This window comes from Salmo salar, unplaced genomic scaffold, assembly GCF_905237065.1.
Source record: "Salmo salar unplaced genomic scaffold, Ssal_v3.1, whole genome shotgun sequence".
Classification (NCBI taxonomy): domain Eukaryota; kingdom Metazoa; phylum Chordata; class Actinopteri; order Salmoniformes; family Salmonidae; genus Salmo; species Salmo salar.
In genome coordinates this window covers 13947-36681 of record NW_025547995.1, presented here as the reverse complement: position 1 = coordinate 36681, position 22735 = coordinate 13947, and the positions used below count along the sequence as shown (strand labels likewise).

The 22735-nt window shown below is 43.7% G+C and overlaps 2 protein-coding genes across 2 annotated transcripts in view; one reads left to right on the top strand and one right to left on the bottom strand.

Annotated features, from left to right (window-relative positions):
• Positions 1–10616, top strand: part of LOC106574883 (collagen alpha-2(V) chain) — a 44831-nt gene extending 34215 nt beyond the window's left edge. The window contains 11 exon segments of the mRNA XM_045711829.1: positions 1171–1278; positions 1428–1481; positions 1579–1644; positions 1646–1687; positions 1948–2054; positions 2154–2254; positions 2257–2352; positions 3106–3302; positions 3659–3901; positions 8687–9176; positions 10540–10616. Of these exon segments, the coding sequence (XP_045567785.1) occupies positions 1171–1278; positions 1428–1481; positions 1579–1644; positions 1646–1687; positions 1948–2054; positions 2154–2254; positions 2257–2352; positions 3106–3302; positions 3659–3901; positions 8687–8833 (1161 nt within the window). The 3' untranslated portion in view covers positions 8834–9176; positions 10540–10616.
• Positions 10617–10672: 56 nt separating this feature from the next.
• On the bottom strand, positions 10673–20033 carry LOC106593521 (uncharacterized). Its single transcript, XM_045711828.1, has 4 exons — positions 19877–20033; positions 12269–12446; positions 11317–12044; positions 10673–11151 (listed from the first exon to the last, which is right to left on the bottom strand). Exons 1-4 carry the CDS (start codon positions 19995–19997, stop codon positions 10673–10675), a joined length of 1506 nt encoding a protein of 501 aa, XP_045567784.1. The 5' UTR covers positions 19998–20033.
• Positions 20034–22735: the final 2702 nt, after the last annotated feature.

Below are 22735 nucleotides of genomic sequence, written 5' to 3'. Positions count from 1 at the left end.
TTGTAAAGTTCAGACAGCTGCTTGCTGATTGCCCATTGGGTCAGGTGTGAATGCCTGTGGTCCTAACCTACCCAACCAGTTCCAATACAATGGGAAGCCCGTTCCAAGTTTTAATGTCGCATGCAGTGAAAAGCCTGTCTTGCAAACTCAAAACCCAACAGCGCAATAATCAATAACAATGTATTATTAGGGGGAAAAACACACAAGAAATAAGAAATATGATATACACAATAAAGTAAGTAAGCGTTGGTAGCTCAGTTGGTAGAGCATGGTGTTTGCAACGCCAGGGTTGTGGGTTCGATTCCCACGGGGGCCAGTACAAAAAAATGTATGAAATGTATGCATTCACTACTGTAAGTCGCTCTGGATAAGAGTGTCTGCTAAATGACTAAAATGTAAAATGTAAAAATGTATACAGGAAATATTTATAAAGTCAGTTCCAATACCATATTTACATGTGCAGGGATGCTGGAGTGATGGAGGTAGATATGTATAGGGGTAAGATGACTAGGCAACAGGATATAAGTTGAACAGAGTAGCGGCAGCTTGCATGTGAGTAGGTGTGTAGAGTCAGTATAAATGTATGTGCATATTATGTGTGAGTGTGCAAATGATGGAGTTTGTGAGTGTGTAGGTCCCTGTGAGTGTGCAAAGATTTAAATAAAAGGTCAATAAAGATACAGAGTTAACTGAGATTGTCTGTGTAGCTATTTTGTTAGCTGTTGATCAGTCGTATTGCTTGGGGATAGAAGTCGTTCAAGAGCCTGTTGGTTTTAGACTTGATGCACCGGTGTCTCTTGCCGTGCGGCAGCAGAGAAGTAGTAGCCATAGTAGTAGCCATAGTCTATGGCTTGGGGGTTGGAGTCTTTGACGACTTGATCGCCCATCAACAGGCAGTGAAGTATACTGAAGAGCCTGTGAGAGGGTTCTGTGTCTACAGAACCGCTATCACGATATGCCCTGCTCATATCGATATCAATATCAAACGATATCGAAATCACATTGAATTCTCAATGTTGGTGTCCAGCACTAACATGAACCTTTGCTACTGACACAGGAAGCTGTATCTATTGACAGACCAGTAAACCCATGTTGAATTAGTCTCAGTGAGTGTTGATCTGGATAAATCTGCTCACAGTCATTTAAAGCAAATGTTCATGTTCATCCTAGGGGCCTCAAGGGCCACAGGGAGACAGGGGAGCCAAAGGAGACCAAGGAGAGAGAGGGCAGAAAGGCCACAGAGGCTTCACTGGATTGCAAGGCTTACCTGGGACAACTGTGAGTAAAAATTGACCAAGCACTATTAAAAGGCATAATCTGTCATTTCATTTATGGAAAATCGTATTAACTTGGCAAAATCAATGAAATGTTTTTATTATTAATTATGTCAGTCAATAACAGGCTAACCAATGGCCTTCTGTTTGTAGGGACAATCTGGGGATGTTGGAGCTGGAGGAATTGTAGGACCTACTGGACAGAGAGTCAGTACACTGAATAAGCTGTCAATGCCTCAGTATAATGGTCCATTTGTGTGTGCTGTTTGTTTCCCTTTATAAATCCCATTGTGTTTCTCATCAGGGGCCCCCTGGTGTGGTTGGCCCCGCAGGAGGTGATGGACAAATTGGGCTGACCGGGCCCATGGGCTCCCCCTGGATCAAGAGGAACCAGTGGAGACATCGGACCTCAGGTGAGACGTTAGAGACTAGTGGTTCTGTTGTCATTATGCTGGTTTGATCCGCTATGACTTTCAAATGGATGTCAGAACAAACCAGGCTATGGATGTTGATAAATTGCTTCTCCAATAGAATTGCATGTTAGATTAAGCATGAAAATAAGTCATACCTGTGACACATTCAGTGTTTCTAATGCAAAAAAAGCCAACAAGCAGACATGGCATATCAAAGGACAGTAACATACCTGTTTCTTGACTTCTCTCCTCTTTCCCAGGGGCCTCCTGGGGATGCTGGTCCCCCTGGTCCCCCAGGGACCCCTGGCCCTCCCACTGCTGGGGCTGATATGTTCGGCTTCAGCAGCTCCTTCGACTACGACTTCGGCGAGGACCAGGATGGACCACCTCCACCCCCAGAGTTTAACGGGGATGAATCAGCCCCCCCTCAACCCCCCTCCAGAGTCCAACTGGGACGACTCCGGCCCCCATCCCCTCCAGAGTTCAACGAGGATGAGGCGCGTCCCAATAATGCCTCGACCGTCCTCGGGGCAGACCAGGGCATCCAGACCACGCTGAAGAGCCTCAGTGAAACCTGCAGAACATGAAGTGCCCCGATGGCAGCCAGGCCAACCCCGCCAAAACCTGCCAGGACATCAAGCAGTGCCACCCCCTTAAAAAGACCGGTAGGTCCACTTTTCACCACAGACATTGTCTTCTTCTCTAGTTTTTAACTACTCAAAAGACCGGTAGGTCCACTTTTCACCACAGACATTGTCTTCTTCTCTAGTTTTTAACTACTCAAAAGACCGGTAGGTCCACTTTTCACCACAGACATTGTCTTCTTCTCTAGTTTTTAACTACTCAAAAGACCGGTAGGTCCACTTTTCACCACAGACATTGTCTTCTTCTCTAGTTTTTAACTACTCAAAAGACCGGTAGGTCCACTTTTCACAACAGACATTGTCTTCTTCTCTAGTTTTTAACTACTCAAAAGACCGGTAGGTCCACTTTTCACCACAGACATTGTCTTCTTCTCTAGTTTTTAACTACTCAAAAGACCGGTAGGTCCACTTTTCACCACAGACATTGTCTTCTTCTCTAGTTTTTAACTACTCAAAAGACCGGTAGGTCCACTTTTCACCACAGACATTGTCTTCTTCTCTAGTTTTTAACTACTCAAAAGACCGGTAGGTCCACTTTTCACAACAGACTGTGTCTTCTTCTCTTGTTTTTAACTGCTTTTAATCTTGCCTTACTTTACTCAAGCTTTTGATTTGCTGCGACGTAGTTAGGGTGTTATAGATGAATTAATGGAGGGATGTACTCGTTAGGTGATATTAACTTTATTGACAAGTGGAGTCCGTGTGTCTAATAGATGATGAGGTAGCTGATATGTATCTACTGTATGATCTGATACTTGGTCTTTCCATGTCCAGGAGACTACTGGCTGGACCCCAACCAGGGCAGTACCAAGGATGTTATCAAGGTGTTCTGCAACATGGAGACTGGTGAGACCTGCATCTCAGCCCACCCCATCTCAGCCAGCATCCCTCGCAAAACATGGTGGACCAAATCCACTCCCACTGCCAGCAAACCTGTCTGGTTTGGAGCAAATATGAATGGAGGAACTAAAGTGAGTATATAAAATATACCCAATGTCTATTCAATGAGCGCAATAAGTATATAGATGATAGCTTTACACTGTGGATACCTCTAAAGCGGCCAACTGCTTCTATGAATAAACCAGCTACCATACTGTAGAATAAATTCACCAAGCACAATACTACTTTAAAAACATACATCCTCTGCTGCCTTGATTATATAGCAATTGAAGACTTCTTTCTGTCAGAAAAATAGCTGGAGATGTTTGTGAAAAACTGTTACACCTCCAGGTGTATTTTTCTAACATTGATGTAAAAACTGAAATGCTGATTAATGTACAATAGTGTCCCTGTGAAATTCTTTTTTTCAATAAACTTCTGATTCCAGTTTAGCTACGGCAACAAGGAGGAGCTGCCCAACGCCGTAACCATTCAGATTAGGCTGATCCGCCTGCTTTCTAAGGAGGGTGTCCAGAATGTCACCTACCACTGCAAGAACAGCGTGGCCGTGAATGACGGAGCCACAGGCAACCTGAAGAAGGCTCTGATCCTCAAGGGCTCCAACGGACAGGAGGTCAAGGTTCAGGGCAACTCCCGCCTCAGATACACTGTCCTGGAGGATGGCTGCTCCGTAAGTCACCTAACTACCTTCCTACAGTACCTACCTACCTATACCTACTTCTACCTACAGTACAGTATACCTATCCTACCTACCTACCTACCTACCTACCTACCACCTACCTGCCTGCCACCTACCTCACCTACCTATACCTACTCTCTACCCTACAGTACAGTATACCTACCTACCTGCCTACCTACCTACCTACCCACCTACCTGCCTGCATACCCACCTACCTATACCTACTTCTACTTACAGTACAGTATACCTACCTACTTACCTGCCTACCTACCTATGCCTACCTACCTATTCCTGACTGCCTACCTACCTACCTACCTACCTATGCCTACCTACCTATACCTGACTGCCTACCTACCTACCTATACCTGACTGCCTACCTACCTACCTATACATACTTCTACCTACAGTATACCTAGCTACATGCTTACCTACCAGCTATACCTACTTCTACCTACAGTATACCTACCTACCTAACTACCTACCTATACCTACACTACCGGTCAAAAGTTTTAGAACATCTACTCATTCAAGGGTTTTTCTTTATTTTTTACTATTATCTACATTGTAGAATAATAGTGAAGACATCAAAACTATGAAATAACACACATGGAATGATGTTGTAACCAAAAAAGTGTTAAATAGCCACCCTTTGCCTTGATGACAGCGTTGCACACTCTTGGCATTCTCTCAACCAGCTTCATAAGGTAGTCACCTGGAATGCATTTCAATTAATAGGTGTGCCATGTTAAAAGTTAATTTGTGGAATTTCTTTCCTTCTTATTGCGTTTGAGCCAATCAGTTGTTTTGTGACAAGGTAGGGTTGACTCTCATGAGGACCGCCACAGGAAAGGAAGACCCAGAGTTAGGGATGTAAACAGAAGATAGGCCTATTTGGTAAAAGACCAAGTCCATATTATGGCAAGAACAGCTCAAATAAGCAAAGAGAAATGACAGTCCATCATTACTTTAAGACAATACGGAACATTTTAAGAACTTTGAATGTTTTTTTAAGTGCAGTTGCAAAAGCTATCAAACGCTGTGATGAAACTGGCTCTCATGAGGATCGCCACAGGAATGGAAGACCCAGAGTTACCTCTGCTGCAGAAGATAAGTTCATTAGAGTTACCAACCACAGAAATTGAAGGCCAAATAAATGCTTCACAGAGTTCAAGTAACAGACACTTCTCAACATCAACTGTTCAGAGGAAACTGTGTGAATCAGGCCTTCATGGTCAAATTGCTGCAAAGAAACTACTACTAAAGACAACAATAATAAGAAAAGACTTGCTTGGTCCAAGAAACATGAGAAATTGACATTAGACCGGTGGAAACTTGTCCTTTGGTTTGGAGTGCAAATTGGAGATTTTTGGTTCCAACCGCTGTGTCTTTGTGAGATGCGGTGTGGGTGAACGGATGTCCGCATGTGTATTTCCCACCGTAAAGCATGGAGGAGGAGGTGTTATGGTGTGGGGGTGCTTTTCTGGTGACACTGTCTGTGATTTATTTAGAATATAAAGCACACCTAACCAGCATGGCTACCACAGTATTCTGCAGCGATACGCCATCCCATCTGGTTTGGGCTTAGTGGGACTATCATTTGTTTTTCAACAGGACAATGACCCAACACATCTCCAGGCTGTGTAAGGGCTATTTTACCAAGAAGGAGAGCGATGGAGTGCTGCATCAGATGACCTGGCCTCCACAATCACCCGATCTCAATCAAATTGAGATGGTTTGGGATGAGTCAGACCGCAGAGTGAAGGAAAAGCAGCCTATAGGTGCTCAGCATATATGGGAACCCATTGAAGACTGTTGGAAAAGCATTCCAGGTGAAGGTGGTTGAGAGAATACCAAGAGTGTGCAAAGCTGTCATAAAGGCAAAGATTGGCTATTTGAAGAATCTCAAATATAAAATATATTTTGATTTGTTTTACACTTTTTTGGCTACTACATGTTTCTATATGTGTTATTTCATCGTTTTGACGTCTTCATTATTATTCTACAATGTAGAAAATAGTAAAAATAAAGAAAAACCCTTGAATGAGTAGGTGTTCTAAAACTTTTGACCAGTGGTGTACTTCTACCTACAGGATACCTACTGTACCTACCTACCTACCTACCTACCCACACCTACTTCTACCTACAGGATACCTACTGTATCTACCTACTTCTACCTACAGGAGTACTGTACCCACCTATGACCCACCTTCTACCTACCTACCTATCCCACTTCTACCTACAGACCTACCTACCTACTTCTGCCTGCCTACCTCCACTGCCTGCCACCTGCCACCTACTTATACCCACCTATACCTACTTCTACCTACAGTATACATACCTACCTGCCTGCATACCTACCTATCTATACCTACTTCCACCTACAGTCTACCTACCTACCTATACCTACAGTATACCTACCTATACCTACTTCTACCTGCCTACCTCCCTACCTATACCTAATTCTACCTACAGTAGACCCCACCCATACCTGCCTACCTACCTACCTACCCACAGTATACCTGCCTGCCTGCCTGCCTGCCTACCTGCCTACCTGCCTGCCTACCTCCCTGCCTGCCTACCTACCTACCTACCTGCCTACCTGCCTCACCTGCCTACCTACCACCTGCCTACCTACCTACCTACCTACCTACCTACCTACCTACAGTATACCTACACCTACTTCTACCTACAGTATACCTACCTACCTATTCTTACATCTACGAAAAGTATGTGGACACCTGCTCGTCGAACATCTCATTCCAAAATCATGGGCATTAATATGGAGTTGGTCCCCTTTTGCTGCTATAACAGCCTCCACTCTTTTGGGAAGGCTTTCCACTAAATTGGAACATTGCTGCAGGGACTTGCTTCCATTCAGCCACGAGAGCATTAGTGAGGTTGGGCGCTGGTGTTGGGCGATTAGGCCTGGCTCGCAGTCGACGTTCCAATTCATCCCAAAGGTGTTTGATGGGGTTGAGGTCAGGGTTCTGTGCAGGCCAGTCAGGTTCTTCCACACCAATCTCGACAAACCATTTCTGTATGGACCTTGCTTTGTGCACAGGGCCATTGTCTTGCTGAAACAAGAAAAGGTCCTTCCCCAAACTGTTGCCAAAAAGTTGTAAGCACAGAATTGTCTAGAATGTCTGTGTATGCTATAGCGTTAAGATTTCCCTTCACTGGAACCAAAAACCATGAAAAACAGCCCTAGACCATTATTTTTCCTCCACCAAACTTTACAGTTGGCACTATGCATTGGGGCAGGTAGTGCTCTCCTGGCATCCGCCAAACCCAGATTTGTCTGTTGGATTGAAAAATGGTGATGCGTGACTCATCACTCCAGAAAACGCATTTCCACTGCTCCAGAGTCCAATGGCGGTGAGCTTTACACCACTCCAGCCGACGCTTGGCATGAACAGTTCTTGTGCTGACATTGCTTTCAGAGGCAGTTTGAGTGTTGCAACCGAGGATAAACGATTTTTACGCGCTACGCGCTTCAGCACTCGGTGGTCCCGTTCTGTAAATTTGTTTGGCCTACCACTTCATGGCTGAGCCGTTGTTGCTCCTAGACATTTTCACGTCACAATAACAGCACTTAAAGTTGACCGGGGCAGCTCTATCAAGGAAGAAATTGGACGAGCTGACTTGTCGGAAAGATGGTGCCACGTTGAAAGTCACTGAGCTCTTCAGTAAGTCCATTCTGCTGCCAATGTTTGTCTATGGAGATTGCATGGCTGTGTGCTCGATTTTATACACCTGTCAGCAATGGGTTTGGCTGAAATAGCCGAATCCACAAATTTGAAGGGGTGTCCACATACTTCTATATATAATGTACCTACCTACCTACCTACCTTCTTACCTACCTACCTACCTACCTACCTACCTACCTACCTACCTACCTACCTACCTACCTACCTACTATGGCTTTTGCGGTGGCCCTATTACCGCCACACTGGCAGTCATGACAGCAGTAAAATTCAGCTTGACAGTTGAGTCATGATAATATCTTATGCACTCTGGACATGCATTAGGAGTACCCAACTTGCTAACAATCATCAGGTCGCTAATGGCCTGGTACTCAGGGCTCTATTGTCCCTCCATAAAGTCCTAATGGTCTGGTACTCAGGGCTCTATTGTCCCTCCACAAGGTCCTAATTGCCTGGTACTCAGGGTTCTATTGTCCTTCCATCAGGTCCTAATGGCCTGGTACTCAGGGCTCTATTGTCCCTCCACAAGGTCCTAATTGCCTGGTACTCAGGGTTCTATTGTCCTTCCATCAGGTCCTAATGGCCTGGTACTCAGGGCTCTATTGTCCCTCCATCAGGTCCTAATGGTCTGGTACTGTCCCTCCATCAGGTCCTAATGGTCTGGTACTCAGGGCTCTATTGCCCCACCATCAGGTCCTAATGGTCTGGTACTCAGGGCTCTATTGTCCCTCCAACCACTCTGACATCAATGCAAATGCAATCGAAAATCACAACCCTACTACCTATCTATACCTACCTGCCTGCCTTCCTACCCGCCCGCCTGCCCGCCCAACCAACCAACCAATCAACCATCTACCTACATGCGTTGTGGAATGTTTGAATCAAGTGTGCCAAAGTTGGTCTGGATGTGGGAACAAAAGCCTACCCACCCTGTCTTTTAGTATTTAGTATTGGATTATTAGCTAGTGCTAAAGCAGCAGCTACTCTTCCTGGGGTTCACACAACACATAAAACATGATATAATACAGAACATTAAGAGACTACGGTATGTCTTCTTCTCCTGTGTCTGCAGAAATCAAATGGAGACTGGGGCAAGACTGTGATTGAGTACAGAACTCAGACGCCAGCCAGACTACCTATCGTAGACTTGGCCCCCATGGACATAGGCAAGGAGGACCAGGAGTTTGGCCTGGACATCGGACCTGTGTGTTTCTCCTAAACCCAACACACATGGATGGATGGATTTATTTAACCCTACGAGGAGTGAATTTTTTAGAACGCCATCCTCAATTCTGTTTAAAGAGGCAATCTGGATTTCAAACAACAAAAAGCACTCACTTTTTAGTTACATTCTTCAAGAATCAATGGCTATATATCACTCATTTAAAAGATTGCCCCTTCAAGAATTAGGTTTCAGTTCAATAACTAGTAATGAACAACAACCCCTTGTGATGTCATCAATTAGAATCGGTTGGAATGTTGTCGTCCATTCTCCTCCAAAGGGTTAAACATTCCCAAGACTCTTGGACTACCTGCTGAAGCAATCAGCTTTGTACATAAAGGTAGGGGCGGAGAAACTACAGTACAGTATATGTCCTGCCTGCTACTAAAATATTTATTGCTTCTTTCCAAGAAACAACTAAAGTTGTTAGTGCAATGGTACTGGTAGTAATTACTATTGAGGAATGCAGGTGAATTGTATTAAGAAGATTGTGTCATAATGGAGTTTCAGGGCCTGAAGGTTTAAGCTTGTTGAAAACATGACAATTTATGGAACTTAAGTGTCAGTGTCGTATGACATTCCATCATACATTTCTTTACCAGTTTCTCAGTGAATGCCACTAAATAGATATACTGTCACTTGATGTAGAGACAAAACAACAACAATTGTATTACTTTTTCTAATGTAAATTCAACATAAGAATGTCAATTGCTCTTCACATGTTTATTATTCCTGTTAATTATTGATATTATGATATTTTCTTCTTTCGACTGATGGTGTTACACCCAATAAAATGAATCTCATGCCCTTTTCAGTCAATCTGGTTTAAGGTTCAGGTCAGGATAAATAGAAGAAATACCTTCCCATTTAATAACAGTGTTTGAATTACGCAGGGGCGCAACTTTGATTTTAGAAGTGGGGGGGGACAAAATATTTATATTTCTTTAGCAATTTCAGACGGTGTGCCCCCTGTCCCCAGTGAAAGTTGCACCCCTGGAATTACAAATTGGGGAGATTTCACCAATTAGAAAAGAGAGACATAATCCCAGAAGGAAAAATTAACAAGAGCACACAGACTATTTATGTTCGATTTTTTTATTAAAATGCTGTCTAATGTGTAATTAAAGAAGGATATAATGACAGTTTACATAGAAATCCTAGTCGGTCAACTTTCACACAGCCAATATTGTTTAGAGGGATATAGATGCTCTTCCTTGATTATCATCTATACAGTTGTGCTCTAATATATTGGCACACTTGCAAGATTCACAATTTCTTCAAAAAAAAATTTGAAAGTGAAAACATCTGGTGTTCACATGTGTTTTTGTTTGACTTATAACTGCACAGGACCAAGAAAATAAATTCTAAACTGAAATTTCGATTTTTCACACAAATGGCCTGGACTAAAGGTGATAAGTTGCAGTTGCCTACAGGGTCAAAATAGACATTCGACCAGTTTTGAAAATAGAAACCACAATATTCTGCTGTATTGCACTCCATTGTAAAGTGCAAGGGTGCCGATGTGTTAGAGCACAACGGTAGATAAACATGGCATCTTGATTTAAAAAAAAGTTGTGTTTATTTGTCATGCATAATAAATCTTACAAGAGCTTTTACATTAAAGTCAGCATTAAAAACTGTAAGAAAGTTTAGAACAAGCATTAACAATTACAGGCATAATTAATTAAGTCCAATTCCCCCAGGAAAAGTGACCACACATCCAAACAAGAAGAAACGTTCAGGGTTGAGTGGAACAACATAGACTGAAGATCAGAGGCAGGTACCAGTTCACTGTTTCTCTCATCTAATGCAAAACGTTGGAAAACTTTTAACCAGCTACAGTACTACACGCCCCCAAGGAGATGTCTGAATACCTAATTTCTGTAAAACTTCATCGACAGAGGGCACAAGATATTCTCCAAATTCCCAGAGTCTTCTGTCGAGGACCAGCTGCTCATTGGTCCAGCTTTCTCTCTGAGCCTCTTTCACCTGCATGATCTTACACACGTCGGACGGAACCCTGACAGAGTCCCCATAGCTCTGTGTCACCTCAAACATGGCCGTCTGCAGCACCAGACGGGGGTTGACCACCATCTTGTAGGAGCGGAAGTCCTCTTCAAGAACAAGCTCTCTGTAGACGTAGTCCAGCAGATCCACCCCGGCGCCCTCCTCCGTGCGGAATGGTCTTGCGTTGCAGTACTGGCTGTGGCAGGGAAGAGGTGCGTCTCCATCAGGAACACGGCTGCGTCGGGGTGCTGCCCCTGCAGGTCCTCCATGAGGGGCAGAAGAGAGCTGTGTGAGGCCGGGACCAGGAGCTGATCAACATCAGCCAGGAGGACGTACCGTGAGCTGTACATGTTCCTGTAGATGCACTCGTTCATGATGGTCAGCTGGCCATTGAGGTGGATATCCCCTTCCAGCTCCTGGGCTTCCCACCCAGTAGAGGGCTTGAGGAAGTGGTTGATGGGCCAGCCAATCACCTCCAGAGTGCCCTCCTCTGCGTAGTACTGGAGGACCTTTTTCCAGATCAGGTCCACAGCTGGTGAGGTAGAGGACAACCCTCCGCACCCCCAGGAGCTTGTAAAACTCCATGGTCTGGACAAACTGTTGGACGTTGTTGTAGTCTCCAAACATGCTGGACATGCACATGGTGAGGTAAAAGGGGAAGTCCTCCTCCCGTCGCTCCCGGTTCTGGATGCTCAGAAATGTCCGGTTGAGGGTGTCCTGGATGTCGAGGGATGTGCCTAGAGTGACGTGCGTGGCGTGGCATCCTGGTTCTTCGAGGCAAAGCATGTCTGCGGCCACATACGGGTAACCATAGTGGACGCTGTGCGTTACGACAGCAGCTGGAGCGACCTGGGGGGCGTGTCCTAAGCAGCACAACACACAGTACAGAGACATGGGTCGGTCTCTGTTGACCATTTCAATGATGCGCGTGGCTCCCTCTTCCCTGTGGTCCTGGTATGCAGACACCATTAGATGAGTTGAACCCTTAACTGGTGTTATAGTCTCATTGGCTGTGTGAAGAGGGCAGGTAGAGAGAACTGGGGGAGGAAGGGAGTGAGCTTGAGTAGAGTTGGTCCTGAAAGTCACCAATGGGGAAGACAGTGTGACAGATACTGTGACAGACAGACACAGGATGATCAAAACCACTTTCCATTTCTGACTCCTGGATTGGTGCACATCAGCCATTTGACCTGTTGGAGACCTATAGGAGGATCATGTCACAATCAACAATCAACGATGATAACAACAACATTATCATCATCATCACAACATCCTCACTATCCCTGTCATAATCAAAACATTGACAGGGATATTATCAGTGATGCACTGAACAATCAGACAGGGAAAATCCAGGCAAACTGGCTTTCAATCAGCTTAATCCATCTGGTCCACCCCAATCATATATCCTGATATCTCCATACTTACATGTTGGCTGTGTGATCCTCCACCTCCTGGTCTGTTCCGTCAGTCAGTGGGGCTGTGGGGGAGTCTCTCATCTCTCTGTTGTCAGGAGTATCAGGGGGGCAGTCAAGAGATTCAGGCTCTGGTCCAGATGACCGTGCTGCTCTTCTTCTCAACATCTCCAGGAGAATGAAGGGGGGTTCTGACGGCCAATCAACACAGGTTACATTAACACTAAAACTGCTGGGCCTCAAGGTCCCCCCTTTAAACTAATGAGCAGTCATTCTGACAGCAACATTCTAACAGTGTAATTAATACATTTTATATACAGTATGCCAAAGCAAAAATAATCATTTGGTTGTGTTTATGGAGGCCTTGGGTAACAACATTAGAATACAATTTTTTAGTTTGTCACTGTAGGCTGTATGTACAAACTAAAAAACACAAAAAACACAAACATTCAAGCGTTACATCAATTTCATTTGTGGAGTGACTTTGTTAAAACTATGAAACAGAAAGCATATGTATTGGAACATGGTAACAGTGTTTTTTTATAAAAACGAAATAAAAAGTAAAATACCTCAACCACCCAGACCAGTCAAGACGCACGGTCAAATGATGACAACATCAGTAGCCTAAGCATCATTATAAGGGCCAAGTGGCCTTGATAAATAGTGAAGCTCAATAATGGCATTATAATGAGTATAAGTATCACATGACAGCAGTCAGAAATAGTCAATTATTGCCAGCTTGTGTGTCACGCCCTGACCTTAGAGAGACGTTTTATTTTCCTCTATTTTGGTTAGGTCAGGGTGTGATGTGGGGTGGGCATTCTATTGGCTGAGTATGGTTCCTAATCAGAGGCAGATGTCTATCGTTGTCTCTGATTGGGAATCATCCATAGGCAGCCTTTTCCCCACCTGTGTTTGTGGGTAATAATTATTTCTGTGTGTGTTTTGTGTGCGCCTCAGTTGCGTTACATTCGATTCTGTTTACCTGTTTATTGTTTTTGTTCGGTTTCACCTCAATAAAAGATGTGGGATTACAAGCACGCTGCGCCTTGGTTGATTTACGACAGGGAGTTTGAAGATAGCGAACGTGACAGAATTACCCACCACAAGAAGACCAAGCAGCGTGCGCCTACGGGGAAGACGAGGTGGACATGGGAGGACATCCTGGACGGCAAAGGATCCTGGACGTGGGAGGAGATCCAGGCCGGAAGGGATCGCCTCCCATGGGACCAGGTGGAAGCAGCGAGGAGGAACAGCAACGAGATCGGGAGTCACGGCAACGACGGAAGCCCGAGAGGCAGCCCCCATTTTTTTGGGGGGGGGGCACACGGGGAGATTGGCTGAATCAGGGTTGAGACCTGAGCCAACTCCCCGTGCTTACCGTGGGGAGCGTGTGACTGGTCAGGCACCGTGTTATGCGGTGATGCGCGATATATCTCCAGTGCACATTCACAGCCCGGTGCGCTCGTTGCCGGCTCCCCGCATTTGCCGGGCTAGAGTGAGCATTCAGCCAGGAAGGGTGATGCCAGCTCAGCGCTCCTGGTCTCCAGTATGCCTCCTCGGTCCAGGATATCTTGCACCGGCTCCGCACACTGTGTCGCCAGTGCGCATTCACAGCCCAGTGCGTCCTGTGCCAGCGCCCCGCATTTGCCGGGCGAAAGTAAGCATCCAGCCAGGACGGGTTGTGCCAGCTCTACGCTCGATACCTCCGGTGCGCCTCCACGGCCCAGTATATCCTGTACCTGCCCCACGCACCCGGCCTCCAGTGCGTCTCTCCAGCCTGGTACGCCCTATGCCTGCTCCACGCACCCAGTCTCCAGTGCGTCTCTCCAGCCTGGTACGCCCTGTGCCTACTCCACGCACCCGGCATCCAGTGCGTCTCTCCAGCCTGGAAAGCCCTGTGGCAGCTCCACGTACCAGTATGTCAGTACGTTTCCTCAGTCCAGTGAGACCCATTCCGGCTCCACGTACGAAGCCTCCAGTGATGATCCATGGTCCGAAGCCTCCAGTGATGATCCATGGCACGAAGCCTCAAGTGATGAGCCATGGCACGAAGCCTCCAGTGGTGATCCATGGCCCAGAGCCTGTAGTGATTATCCATGGCACGAAGCCTCCAGTGATAATCCATGGCCCGGAGCCTCCAGTGATAATCCATGGCATGAAGCCTCTAGTGATGATCCATGGCCCGGAGCCTCCAGTGATAATCCATGGCATGAAGCCTCCAGTGACGATCCATGGCACGGAGACTGCAGCGACATCCCCTTGTCCGGAGCCTCCAGCGACGGTCCCCAGTCCGGAGCCTCCAGCGGCGGTCTGCAGTCCAGAACCTTCAGCGGGGGTTCCCAGCACAGAGCCTCTGGCGACGATCCACGGTCCGGATTCACAAAAGCGGAGGGATCAGCGGGCGGAGCGGGGGCTACGCCCCGAACCGGAGCCGCCACCAAGGATAGATGCCCACCCAGACCCTCCCCGATAGGTTCAGGTTTGCGGCCGGGAGTCCGCACCTTTGGGGGGGGTACTGTCACGCCCTGACCTTAGAAAGACATTTTATTTTCCTCTATTTTGGTTAGGTCAGGGTGTGATGTGGGGTGGGCATTCTATTTTGTGTATTTCTTTGATTTGGCCGAGTATGGTTCCTAATCAGAGGCAGCTGTCTATCGTTGTCTCTGATTGGGAATCATCCTTAGGCAGCCTTTTCCCCACTTGTGTTTGTGGGTAATTATTATTTCTGTGTGTGTTTTGTGTGCGCCTCAGTGGTGTCAAGTTCTTTTCTGTTTACCCGTTTATTGTTTTTGTTGGGTTTCACCTCAATAAAAGATGTGGAATTACAAGCCCGCTGCGCCTTGGTTGATTTACAACAGGGAGTTTGAAGATAGCGAACGTGACATTGTGCTTGTGTGTATTCACCAATGGCATCAGTTGTATTTCATTAAGCTATTATCCCTTGTTCTAACAGATGACAAAATCTTCATAACTTTCACTTGCTTGTCACATGTTGACATACTTTGTTTGGTTGTAGTGTGTAAAAGTCTCCCGTTTTCTCTTTATTGTGTCCCTGTCATCTTGTCATTCTTCAGCACTTGTGGAGTACAACGGCTGCCAAGGTGCCTTATTTTGCGCAACGGGAGGGAGCTCCCATCTCACTTTCTTCATGGTGCCAGCCAGACTTGTTTTCTTTGTAAGCAACTTGTTCGCCAATAAATGAAGAAATTGCCCACGGTGACATTCCTCCCCCTGCCAAGGTAAGGTTCCACAAGCCTCATCACCACATTCTCCGACACTCACGTACCTGCTGCCCGATGTTGATATTGTACAATTACGCAAGCTCTCACTGTGTAGCCTACTCCGAGTAGGCCAGAGTAGACTGCTAAGACTGCTTTGATTCGGTGGACTGTTAGGGTACATACCATTTTAAGATTAGAATTAGAATGGATCAATATAATAATGTTCTGCCCTGTGTGAGAGCAAAATTGCAAGATTGTTTTAATACTGTAATTGCATCAAATGGTTGTTTTATGCAACAGAATAGAGGGTTCTAATAACTATATTTTGTCTGTGTGACCTGAAAGTGGGCCTTTGGGAGATTTAACAACCAACAGGAGATTTACGATGTCTTTTGGGTGATAAAACCTAAAGAGACCGCATTCTAGATCATGAGTTAATGTTTCTGTTCTATAAGGTACCAGGGAGAGATGACCCCAGGGCCAGACCTTGGTCTCTATACAAAGATAACTGTTTTTCCAGCAGATACTGTCTCCTGTGAATTATAAGTATCTTTCATACAAATCTTAACCTTGTGACCCATTCCATACATCTGTTGTTGGTCATGTAGACTGAAAGGGGTGTATCTTGACTATAAAAGGTCTTTGTACCTTTGTCTCGGGGCTCTCAACAAATCATCTGAGGGTGATTCGTTGACCGGCCATCATTATCGTAGAGCACTCATTCGATTGACTTTATATGTGTATGTTGTATTGACCTGCTCCCTTTTTAATAAGCAAATAAAGATTTAGTTTAGGTATCACTCAAACTTGTGTGATAAGTTTGTCTCTCCTCATTTGACAGAAAATAAATTAACCACCACACCTGTTCTTCATTCACAATTGGTGATTACATAATTATGCATCGTTCTCTTACCCTCGCTCATCAACTCACCCATTCTCTCATCATACTTTACTTCATTTATTTCATCTGTTGTTATAAGTCAGTGGTCACCAACCTTTTCTGAGCCAAGATCACTTTCGCAGTCAAAAAGCAAGCCGAGATCTACAGCTCAGAATTGTTTTTCAAGTTGACTTAAAACATGTAATATTAATCGAATAAAACCAGTTCTGTAGGAATGAGGTTTGTCCAGTCGGCCTAATACATTATCACAGCATATTGACTATATTCCTGGCCTGACAATATTGATCTTCTCAGACCATATTATATTTCAAAATTCAAGCTTTGATAAGAAAATAGATCAGTTGGTGTAGCATTTGTGAGGCACAGCTGAGCATATATTGAAATAATTGGCTAATAATTAGCTTTTTTATTTTACTGGACTGATGGTACCTGCATGTGATGATCATGGTGCTTTCAAGACAACTGGGTCCTCTGAAAAAAACAAGGTAAAATCATGACGTCTAAACTTCGGGTCGGAAAGTCGGAGCTCTACAAAGATGCCCGAGACTCTGAGTTGGATGATCGTTCAAAACGAGTTTCCCCAGTCAGATCTCGTTTTCTTCCGAGTTCACTGTTGTCTTGAGCGCACTGGAGTTGTGAGTCGGAGATTTCCAAGTTCCCAGTTGTTTTGAACACAGCATTAGTCTCAGCGGAGGGAGGGAGAGAGCAGCAGAAGGTCCGCCTCTCAGAGTCCCTGATCTCTCCTTCCTTTCCGCCGCTGAGCCTGACCAGATCACTTCCACTTGAAAATCGAGTCGCCTCAGGCAGAACTTCATGTTGTTCCCATGACCAGAGAAAGTGAAATACTCCTCGATATGAACATAAACACGACGAGATGTTAATAACAATACAAACGCAGGGCTATTGATACACTTGGCTACTCTTCATGCAGCACCAGTGGAAGTAGAGAGAAGCACGTCGTATGATTTGTAATAGTGTTGAATAACACGTATGTATGAACTCACTCATAAAAACAGCTTCTCTTTGTTGTTTTCTTTGACAGTCTCTCTCTGGTTTTAAAAGTTATGACATCTCACGTAGGCTAGTATCAAACTTGTGTCTTGGAAGCTGTAGGCAGGCAAGGTGATTTGAGCTAGCCGATTGGCCAGCAGAGTAGTAGCACTCCATTTAGCCACAGATCTCCCAGTCCACCGGGTAGGGAGAGTTTAATATTCTAACACCGATAGTGTTTTTATAGAGACTTATAAAAATGTGCTTCTTCTATAGAAATAGGTCTTGCCTCTCACTAAATAGTAGAAAGCAGATTACTCAGTCGATGTTCCTATCGGTCCTCAGGGGCCTGATTGGTGCTACATCTTTCCTCCATCCCTAGCAAACACAGCTAATTTAAACTAATTCCATTCTAAACTGAAGATCATGATTAGGTGATTATTGGAGTCAGGTGTGTTAGCTGGGACTGGGGCAAAAGTGTGACACCAATCAGGCCCCCGAGGACTGGAGTTGCCCAGGCCTGGTCTAGACTATGGTAACATAAACTATATGAATGCAACTGCCACTTCATTAAAGCCGTTAGATGCAGTTTATCATAGCATACTGTGATTTGTTACAGGTAACAATTTTAGTACTCATCACTGCATTCTCTACCAGAAAGTTGGTTGGCCCCCTTTGACATCAAGTAAGTTGACACATTGCTATGTTTTCATTTATAAAGCACTTTTACAAAAAGTCCCCATGAACCTAACATCGTTACTAAACTTTAGACATGGGAATTACCACACCTGGTCTCAGGGATGGTTAACTCTGGAAATTCCTTTGGTCTCTACTGAGTTAACTAAAAGCTGATTTACCTTTCTTGCACCTTATTTGTGGAACAATCTCCAAAATGTTCTTAAATGTGATGTTCTGGCGCCTCTACTACAGGGCTGCAAAACCCCCTTCCTGGAGATCTACTGTCCTGTAGGTTTTCAGTCCAACCCTAATTTAGCGTATCTGATTCAGCTAGTTAAGGTCTTGTTGAGCAGCTAATTAGTAAAATCAGGTGTGTTAAATTAGGGTTGGCCTGAAAACCCACAGGATGGTAGATCTCCAGGAAGAGGGTTGGGCAGCACTGCTATTGGGCAATTCAAAAGCTGATTGAGGACCTTATTACTGATTAATGTGTTTGTTTTTTAAGACCATGTTTTTCTTTCTGCTTGCATTTTGTATTTATATTTTGATGTGTGAATTTTCTGCAATTTATGTAATCCCGGGCTCATCTGTAAAAGAGACATTGCTCTCAGTATGACTTCCTGATGAAATAAAGGTTAAAAAACAACCACAACAAAAACAAAGCTGAAGCTTTACAGATTGCATGATAGAGATGTAAAGGTCATTTCTGATTGTGATGACATACCCAGCACATACCTTTGCCTTTAAATGTCAACTTCCTCGATATGGAATGAATAATAATAACGGACACAATAATAATAATAATAAAGCTGTAACATATGACTATTTAAATGTAATATATCAATACTGTCATATTTCAGCAGATTCACGTAAATGTAATACATTAAAATATAAATATTTAAATATGCATTTTAACCTGAATGCCATAGGCCTATCGATTAAATATTTCAATCATAAAGTGCAAATATGCACTCAATTCAATTTGGGGAATACAAATTCAAAACTATTGAATATAATTACAATTTCTCTTGGCAGAACAGTAATATCAAGACAACTTTTGCTCACAATCAATTAATGTTTTCTGACAATCACAATTAAATGATTTAATCCAATAAAAATGTGTACCCACTCTGAATACCAGACTGGTCTCACAGACTAGACGTAACATAGTTAATGTAAATCCGGAACACTAGAATGATATGTATTAGTATTAGTATGATATGCTACGTTTAGTATGGTTACATAAGATAGATGGTTACTTAAGGCAATAACAAAAGTAGGGTGGTTGGTCGAGGTGGATGGGTAGGCATATAACACGACCGTCTAGCATCCCAAAGGATGTGAGTTCGAACCTCATCACGTACAACTTTAGGGTTTTAGCTAATTAGCAACTTTTCAACTACTTATTACTTTTTAGCTACTTTGCAACTACTTAGCACGTTAGCTAACTCTTCCCCTAACCTTAACCATTTTAGCTAACCCTTCCCCAAAAACTAACTTTAACCCTTTAACCTAACTCATGAACATAACTCTAACCTTAACCCCTAACCCTAGCCCCTAGCCTAGCTAACATTAGCCAGCTAGAATTTGTAGCATATGTGCAACATATAGTACGTTTTGCAAAATCGTAACATATAATACGATTGTATTTCGTAACATATCATACGAGATGGAGAATGGACATCCACAATTTAATACATATCGTACGAAACATAACATGCTAAATGGAGTGTCTCGGATATACATACAGAATAATACAAAATGCTCTGAGAGCAGGTTGTGAATATCGCTCCTTATGATATTGACCCTATGACAAATATGAACTTACTTTTAAGCTCTTTCTCTGTGTTGTGATGTTGTGAGGCCTCTTCTGTAAATTCAACCGATGATCTGTACTTGCCTGTTAGGCTGCACAGTATGTTCCACTTCTGTGTTAGGGGCGACAACATGAATGATGAGTGTCTACTGTGGGATGGCCTGTTGTGTCACAGCAAGTGAATGATTGAAAGTCATACGCCCCTCCCTACCCAAGGCAGGGACTCCATGAGCGATGTGGCCACACCTCTGAAGATACTGTAGCTTCAAAGAAATATTTAGGTACAAGCCTGCATGCACATGTTATCATGCCACTCCTTGTCATACAAAACAGAGTGGAGAACAGAGGATTTGATCCTGATTCGATAACCCTCACAGCTATCCTCCAATCACAATGATCGGAACTCCATCACATTCTATGGCTTATGATGCTCTTAGTACTCACTCTAGCCTACTATACTAGCCCACTATAATAACTCAACACCTAAAAAACACCTTAAAAGAATTCACTTTAACAACTCTATTACTACTACCACCATTATTGCTGCTGTTACTACCACTACAACTATTACTACCATTCACAACCATACATACTTCAAGACTAGCTAGCACACACATTTTCTTTAGAAAATGTCATTTTCTAATATTATTAGGTGTGCTTGCTGAAAGCAAGAACAACTACTACAATCCATTATACTTATTATTAGAATCCAGCATACTTATTATTATTATTATTATTATTATTATTATTATTATTATTATTATTATCGGCCTTCAACTGGAACCAGTAGCGACAAAACTGTAGGAGCTACCAACACAACTTTCAAATGTGCAGGCTATCTTCAGGTTGTATGAGATCTTCAGTTTCTTGACAATTTCTATTATGGAATAGACCTTCATTTCTCAGAACAAGAATAGACTGATGAGTTTCCGAAGAAAGTTATTTGTTTCTGGCCATTTTGAGCCTGGAATCGAACCCACAAATGCTGATGCTCCAGATACTCAACTATTCTAAAGAAGGACAGTTTTATTGCTTCTTTAATCAGGACAACAGTTTTCAGCTGTGCTAACATAATTGCAAAATAGTTTTCTAATGATCAATTACCTTGTTAAAATTATGAACTTAGATTAGCTAACACCATGTGCCATTGGAACACAGGAGGGATGGTTGCTGATAATGGGCCTCTGTACGCCTATGGAACAGTAGATTACAGCCTGTCCTGTTAGAATGGGCCCTGGTACAGAGTCACAGAGACGGTAGATTACAGCCTGTCCTCTTAGAATGGGCCCTGGTACAGAGTCACAGAGACAGTAGACTACAGCCTGTCCTGTTAGAATGGGCCCTGGTACAGAGTCACAGAGACAGTAGACTACAGCCTGTCCTGTTAGAATGGGCCCTGGTACAGTCCACCCGTGCTTGTTGTTCTGTTGATGGAACGCGTCAGTCAAGAATCTTCCAAGAGAAAGTCAATCGGTACACACAATCAATCAATCACATGTATTTTATAAAGCCCTTTTTACACACCATACAGATGTAGGATCTTAATTTGAGCCAGTTCGCAACAGCAAGAAAATAATCATGCAGCAAAAGGACATTTTAATTATTACTTGGATTGTAATTGTTGGACATTTTTGTATGTGTTGAAACATTCTATCTAACGGAAAATCAATTCTGAAATTTCAAAGTGGAAATTATTAACTTCAGAATCCTTTTTAAACCTCAAATACACTACACATTTTAAATGCGCTTCCTTTTCATAGGGGGAAAGGGTTTGTATGAGTTAATGACATTAACCCTATACCAAGTGATTCATGAAAACTACTGTAATAACAACTTACTCACTGGAGAAAATATGCAATCCTCAATGTCCGTTTGTTGTCTTTGTTAATCTATGCAATATTTATGATTGATGTCCACTATTATTCATAAGGGTGAGACATCGATTCACGCCCATGGCAGTGATCCAAAACAACATGCACTCGCCCTTTTAACCTTGGGATGTTTTGTCTGATTGAATAGTTGATCGTATAGATATGGGTGTGGGCATTTGGCTGTTTTCAATTGTGGTCTCAGAGTTCCAAAAATATGAATGAATTTCTTAAAACAACCTACCCCAGTAACAATAGCAGTCTCACAAATCACATTGTAGTTGATAGGTGTGGCCCTTACAGCTGAGAACGGTCAATGGCTATATATATATTTTTTAATATCATTTCATCATTTCATTGTTTGGATCAAGAATGGTTGTCAGGTCCCTAGCTATGTTAGAAAGGTCATAGAAACTACTGCTGGTTTCCATGCTCCAGTTAAAATGTTCATAACACTGTCAGGAAAAGCTAGTTCTCAAACCTTGAGATCGTACATTGTCAGTAGACTTGAAAAACAATGTCATGTGAAACATCTATCCATCATATTCCTCTCTTCTCACAAGGGTGATTTAGGCATTCCCGGATTCAAAGAAGAGGCTGGATTCAAAGGAGAGGCTGGATTCAAAGGAGAATCTGTAAGATATACAACCTGTCATAATTTTACATTTACATTTAAGTCATTTAGCAGACGCTCTTATCCTGTCAGGTAGGACGCAATCCAAGCATGGGCCGCGCCGGAGATGCCCAACTCGGAGAGGAGGATCTGATGGTTCACAGTATCAAAGGCAGCCGATAGGTCTAGAAGGATGAGAGCAGAGGAGAGAGAGTTAGCTTTAGCAGTGCGGAGCGCCTCCGTGACACAGAGAAGAGCAGTCTCAGTTGAATGACCAGTCTTGAAACCTGACTGATTTGGATCAAGAAGGTCATTCTGAGAGAGATAGCAGGAGAGCTGGCCAAGGACGGCGCGTTCAAGAGTTTTGGAGAGAAAAGAAAGAAGGGATAC

What these genes read in the sequence shown, in the direction of transcription:
- LOC106593521 (XM_045711828.1), bottom strand. Translation starts at nt 19,997, where the DNA reads ATGTTGTCGCCCCTAACACAGAAGTGGAACATACTGTGCAGCCTAACA. An exon ending in GAGGATCACACAGCCAACAT is followed by an intron (nt 12,045 to 12,268) that starts GTAAGTATGGAG and finishes ATCCTCCTATAG; the next exon opens with GTCTCCAACAGGTCAAATGG. An exon ending in CAGAGGAGGGCACTCTGGAG is followed by an intron (nt 11,152 to 11,316) that starts GTGATTGGCTGG and finishes GATGTTGATCAG; the next exon opens with CTCCTGGTCCCGGCCTCACA.